Source organism: Olea europaea, chromosome 15 (genome assembly GCF_002742605.1).
Source record: "Olea europaea var. sylvestris chromosome 15, O_europaea_v1, whole genome shotgun sequence".
Classification (NCBI taxonomy): Eukaryota; Viridiplantae; Streptophyta; class Magnoliopsida; order Lamiales; family Oleaceae; genus Olea; species Olea europaea.
In genome coordinates this window covers 1776680-1782556 of record NC_036251.1, presented here as the reverse complement: position 1 = coordinate 1782556, position 5877 = coordinate 1776680, and the positions used below count along the sequence as shown (strand labels likewise).

Sequence of the window (5877 nt, the reverse complement as noted above, 5' to 3'; positions counted from 1 at the left end):
GGCCTCAAGTTACTCAATTAAATTAATTCTCCAGTCTAATAATCTATTGCAATTGCAGGGAAAAACAAAGCAGCTTCAAAAGTACCTCTGTAACACCCCATATTTTCATAAATCCTGAGGTGTCACCAAACTCACTTCTGTTTGTTTTGAATACTAAATGATAAATTTCGTTAAAAAAAATAAAAATAAATAAAGTGCCGAATATCCATAAATTTAAGTTAAAGATGAACAGCTAATTAATTTAAAAACGTGTTTTTGAATAAATTAGTTTAATAAATTTAAAGCATAAAAACTTAATGTTCATTCGATCCACTTGACATCAACCAGAACTAGCCTATAAAATTATAGTAAGAGTGGGTAATGGGTATTTAAAAATACCCAATAAGATTCGTATAGTTTTCATAGACAATTATATAACAATAAATTAAACACTGCATATCACATTTTTTATGAAGTATATCGATGACCAAACGACACACCCATCAGTAATACTTTTAATTCTTGGAGGATTTCACATTTCGTTATAAAGAACCCAATAGAGTTCACATTCCGTTAGGAAGAACTCGAAGATCCACTGACAATTCATACATATTAATTGAACATAAAAATATACGAAAACCACTTACACATAAAGTATTTTACCTTTTATTTAAAGAGATATAAATGCAAGTTCCAATATATATATATATATATATATTTTTTTTTTTTTTCTTTTGCACTTTCCTGATGTGGAAGCTATTTTCTGCCGTGTTTGTATATATATTGTATTGTAGTCAAATAAACTTCTCTCTCTATTCTGTGATGAAATTTCTATTGACATTATAGTGTATTTATAATGCAGGCTCCCTATTGGAAGTATGACATTGTTATTCTTATTAAACCAAAGCACTAAGAAATCTTTATCCTAATCAACTAAAAAGGTTTGCTTATATCCATCCAAGACACACATCGTTGGTGGGTTAGGATTTGATTTTCTACATGTCTATCCTACAACAAACTAATTAATTCCCTAGCACCTACTTAATGATGCTGGGATTGTATCTATTTTTAAGAATTTTGATGGTATCCATCCAAAGCACACGTGGCGTCTCCATTTAAAAAAAAAAAAAATATATATATATATATAACAATTTTCTTTAAACGTCAACATCTTAAACTTAACATATCCAAATTAACTTGTTGCCGAGTCGAAGACTTCTAATTAATTAAAATCTACAAAATAGTCCGATATTGATAGAACGATTATTGATGTACTAAATCTCGTTCTATCAATATCTAATTATTTGGTCCAAAAAAAATAGGAAGTTAAACTTATTTCATTTTAGTCCTCACTTTTTTTTTCAGAATATAAAAATATAGCCTATAAAACAAAATATTTTTTTTTCTAAAATTTTCGGGTGTTACAATCGAGGGAAACCCCAATTCAAATCTGTGACATAATTTGGAAGCATGCAACTTAAATCATCAAGATATTGAGTAAACCAGAAAAGATACAATGATACATACAGATTATGTAACCTTAATGCATTTTTTATTTTGCTAACGGTTGCTGATTCCTTGAGATAACACGGCCTGATCCAGGTCCTTTGACAAAGCTGCAATTCTTCCCAAAGATGCCGAGCCCTTGCCATGGACGGTCTGCACAGTGACGCAGGTAGAAGAAGTAAAGGTCTTGACAAGAATGTTACCTATCATAGCCAGCACAATTATGATGAATATATGTCTGGCACAACTAAAAATCTTCTCAGTGCAGCAAGGTTACACAATGGACCGAAAACTCGGCTCATTAGAAGTCCTTGCTCCATTCGTACCTTTAATCCCCCTAATATTCAAGATCATCCTTATCCCCATCTATGAATTTACTTTTGTGCCATTTGCGCGCAAAATTACCAAGCATCCATCAGGTATTACTCAACTTCAACGTGTAGGGGTCGGCTTGGTCCTTTCAGCCCTGTCCATGGCAGTTGCAGCCCTAGTGGAAGTAAAGAGAGAGCACCAATCCTTGAAGAATCCATTAAAGCCAATTAGTCTCTTTTGGTTATCGTTTCAATATGGCATTTTCGAGATAGCCGATATGCTCACTCTAGTTGGGCTGTTAGAATTTTTCTACAAGGAAGCCCCTTCAGGCATGCGATCCCTTTCAACTTCGTTTACATGGATTTCACTATCATTTGGCTCCTACTTGAGCATCATATTTGTTGAAACCATTAATGCAGTGACCGAGAGTATTACACCTAGCAAACAAGGGTGGTTGGAAGGACAAATCTTGGACCAGAAGAATTTGAATCTCTTCTACTGGTTTCTGGCCATTCTTAGTGTCCTCAACTTCTTTAACTATCTCTATTGGGCAACATGGTACAAGTACAAAAAAGAAGACACAAATGTTTCTACCATGGCCAAATTGATATCAATAAGTGGTGTATCTCTCCTCGAGACAGCTGAGGATGAATCCAGGGCCACAAATGGAGAATACACCACTGAACACACTGAAGTAAATGATAGGAAAGTTTGACAAATTGGTGATATCCAAACTGCATGAACAAGAAATGAAAGCTCCAAACTGCTCAAATATACTTATAGATCCTCAAGATAATTGACTTGTCCTCTTTTTGTATCTGGCTTCGTTGTGTTCTGAATATGAACTACCTTGTAAATGTTTTTGACATAATATGGTTGGACTCACTTTTAGATATTCAGTTACAACTATAAGTCTGTAAAAGATTTGAGTTCTAAAGTAAATTCAATGGATTTTTGAAAATTCAAAATGATTTGTGTGGCAGCCCTCAGTTTGAATCAGAATGTTTAGAAGGCTTTAAGTGAGTCTCTCCCTACTGAATTCTGTTGAAAAGGAGCAAGGCTGTGATTTACGAAAGAATGAGGGTCCAAAAAAAGCTGGAGGAAAGACATTTTCAGCCTATTTTCCATCTTTCATAGAAGAAAAGGGCCCAAAGAACCTTGCAAATTTAACATTTAGTGAAAAGTTTGCCTCCTTTGTTTTAAAATAGTCTTTTCCCATTTTCTAGCAAGAAGAAGTAGGGATTCGGCTCTTATGATAAGATAGATAAATCACACGGACTCAAGCTGAAGATATTGATTCGTTTTCTTTCCCTCTTTCCTTACCATTCACTTCATAGATGGAGCTATCTATCAAATAGCATGGCTTAGCAAAAGGCCTAGCCTAGCTAAATAAAGACGTATTCTTAACCTAAAGAGCTCAAACTAATCTCAATCATAAATTGAGCAAGAAAAGTCGTCACCAATAATCACCCTCTTATCCTAGCCCAATGAATACAAGCAACATAAATCTACATAAATTTTTACCAATTATTATCTGTATTCCCAGCCGCACCACCACGTTTCACCTCCACTACCACTACCTCTCCCTCTCCCTCTCCCTCTCCCTCTGCATCCCCACCACCGCAAACTTTGCTGTTGGATCTCAACCCCAGCCCCATTTTACCAAACACTTCCAACCTTCGCTGGCAAGCCCCTTAAACACCCTCCTCCCTCGTAATCAATTAGTTTAAAAAGTTGCAATTTTTGGTTACTCAAACCAAGAATTCATGATTGTTTTATAACAGATAACATCAAAATCCGAGCAAGAGGCAGGGGTTGATAGATAAATCATAAAAGGATTCGTACAGTGAAATAAATTTGAAACTCAGATACCTTTCTATGTTAATCTTTAAAGAAAGTTCGAAAGGATTCAAATATACATATTTCATTCACATCAGAGATGCGTCCAAATGTACTTTAACAATTTAGAGTAGATTACCATTGTGCCAAATTCAATTGTAATATTTGTCAAAGACTCAAAACTCTTCCCCTGATGAGAGTAGAAGATGTAAGATGCAGGAGCACGAATTTGAGCAACAGATGACCATCTGACAAGTACAAAATTGCCTGGGGCTACATGGAGACCCATTTATGCATCAGAATTCCAAACGGAAACTATCTAAATAAGATCAATTATACAACTAACATGGCAATGCATAAAATTCCTCACCTCATAAAACCAACAAGGCAACACATAAAGTGCCCACCACGTAGATAAATTCGAGAAATGATACTGTATCGACAATGCAGATGAAGATCTGAACTTCCGTTATATTAAAAGCAATATACAAGATAACTTTGACCTGTTAGTAGCATATGCAAACATCATATTCAGGTACACCATCAAAACCCAAAACCTTCAGTAATTAATTCAACAAGTTCCATGCTGCATGTGAAAACACAAAAGATCCTATATCACCAAGTTGGTATTAAGCAGGCATGCCATTGTAAGTAATAAGCAATCGAGCAGTATAACTTTGTTGAACAAAATATAGGTAATCACCAAATACTTAATACAAAGCAACTAGAATGCATCAATACTAACCACACTGATTTTGTGCCGGTATCATCACAATGTCAAAGGCTAATGTTTATCTAACTTGCCATTTATTCTCTCTATTACAGTAATTATCCCTTGAGTGCCAAGCTTGTCATCGCCATTAGCCACCATACCCGAAAACAACTGCTTTGACAGCCCAGCTCCAGGCAACACCGTCGCATTGTCCTCATCACCCTCTTCCACATCTACTCCCAACCCCAAGTCCTTCACCATGTACTGTGCAAATCCTCCCGGCCTAAAATCCCTTTTAATCATCCTCTCCCCAAACAGCTCCATCACCATTGATCCGGCAGCTCCGCACCTCACCGCCTCTATAAACTTCCCCTGATCCAACCCCGCCTTCTCTGCAAACACCAGCCCTTCACTCAATCCTACTAAATTCGCACCGACTGTGATCTGATTCGCTATCTTACAACTCTGTCCTTTTCCTGAACCTCCCATATAAGTCACCTTCCCAAGTACATCAAACAAGGGCCTCAACCACTCCACCACATCCTTATCCCCACCGGCAAAAATTGCCAATTTCCCATCTCTAGCCCCGATATCACCTCCCGACACAGGGGCATCAACAGAGTAGCATTGCTTCTCAAGGGCAGACTCGTATATGTGTCTGGCTAGGCCTGGATGACTGCTGGTGTGGTCAATGATGACAGTGTTAGGGTTGACGGAAGGCAAAAAGGTGTCCATAACGACATGTTTAACGTCAGAGGGGTGGCCAACCATGGTGAAAAGGACGTCGCTGAGGGCGGCGAGCTCCGCCGGGGAGGAAACTAGGTGGGCCCCCTGGGAAAGTAGAGGGGTAGCTTTTGAGGGGGTGCGGGCATAGATAGTGACGGCATAACCGGCGGAGATGAGGCGGGAGGCCATGGCGCCGCCCATCACGCCGATGCCGATCCATCCTATGCGGGTCTGCTTGGGGGTTACTGGAGTTGGGTAATGAGTGCTCATTGTTGCAGTATTTTAGTATTTTACGCTTCTCCGTAAATCAACGCCGTTCTACGACGATTTTTGTGGGTTTCATAGATTTTACTGATAGGATAATTGAATTTTAGCGTTTGGACCATTTTAATCGAATATTTTTCAATAAAATAATTTTACACATGTATTTTTAAAAAAAATTAATTTTAATCATACATTTTTCATCAATACATTATTCAAAATATATTTTTTGACAAAAATGGGGCTCAAACAAGGGCTATTTTATTCCAATAAGGATAGCAATTCGCACCCAAAAAAAATTACAAATGGGAATCAAGAAATAATTGAGTTTCGTACAATTATTGGTTCTTGAATTGAAATCGAAGATATCAATCTCTAGAATCGAATTTGTGAAAAAGTTATAATTTATTCACCCTGATCAAATGATCCGATGTGACGCAAAGGAAATGATCTAATGGACAAAATAGTCGATAATGTTGGTTGTTATATTGTCCTCGAATGAATGAATTTATGTTTTTAATAATATTTTAGGATTTAGTACT

General features: G+C 37.0%; 2 protein-coding genes across 4 annotated transcripts in view; one reads left to right on the top strand and one right to left on the bottom strand.

Moving 5' to 3' along the window:
- Positions 1-3570, top strand: part of LOC111409787 (protein NRT1/ PTR FAMILY 4.6-like) — a 5671-nt gene extending 2101 nt beyond the window's left edge. Inside the window, exon 6 of the mRNA XM_023039824.1 lies at positions 1582-3570. Coding sequence (XP_022895592.1) covers positions 1582-2512 — 931 coding nt within the window. The 3' untranslated portion in view covers positions 2513-3570. The remainder of the gene's footprint in view (positions 1-1581) is intronic.
- Positions 3571-3649: 79 nt separating this feature from the next.
- Positions 3650-5426, bottom strand: LOC111409788 (probable 3-hydroxyisobutyrate dehydrogenase-like 2, mitochondrial). 3 transcript variants are annotated; one of them, XR_002705555.1, is made up of 3 exons: positions 4382-5426; positions 4007-4222; positions 3650-3909 (listed from the first exon to the last, which is right to left on the bottom strand). XR_002705555.1 is itself a non-coding variant. In XM_023039825.1 (2 exons), the coding sequence occupies exon 1, from the start codon at positions 5342-5344 to the stop codon at positions 4421-4423; it is 924 nt and encodes a 307-aa protein (XP_022895593.1). In that variant the 5' UTR covers positions 5345-5426; the 3' UTR covers positions 3650-4222; positions 4382-4420. The 3 variants fall into 3 exon arrangements, 1 of the variants encoding a protein (XP_022895593.1); XR_002705556.1 differs by having other exon boundaries at positions 4007-4139; XM_023039825.1 differs by having other exon boundaries at positions 3650-4222.
- Between the last annotated feature and the right edge of the window lie 451 nt (positions 5427-5877).

Coding starts and splice junctions, on each gene's coding strand:
- LOC111409788 (XM_023039825.1), bottom strand. CDS start 5,344: ATGAGCACTCATTACCCAACTCCAGTAACCCCCAAGCAGACCCGCATA.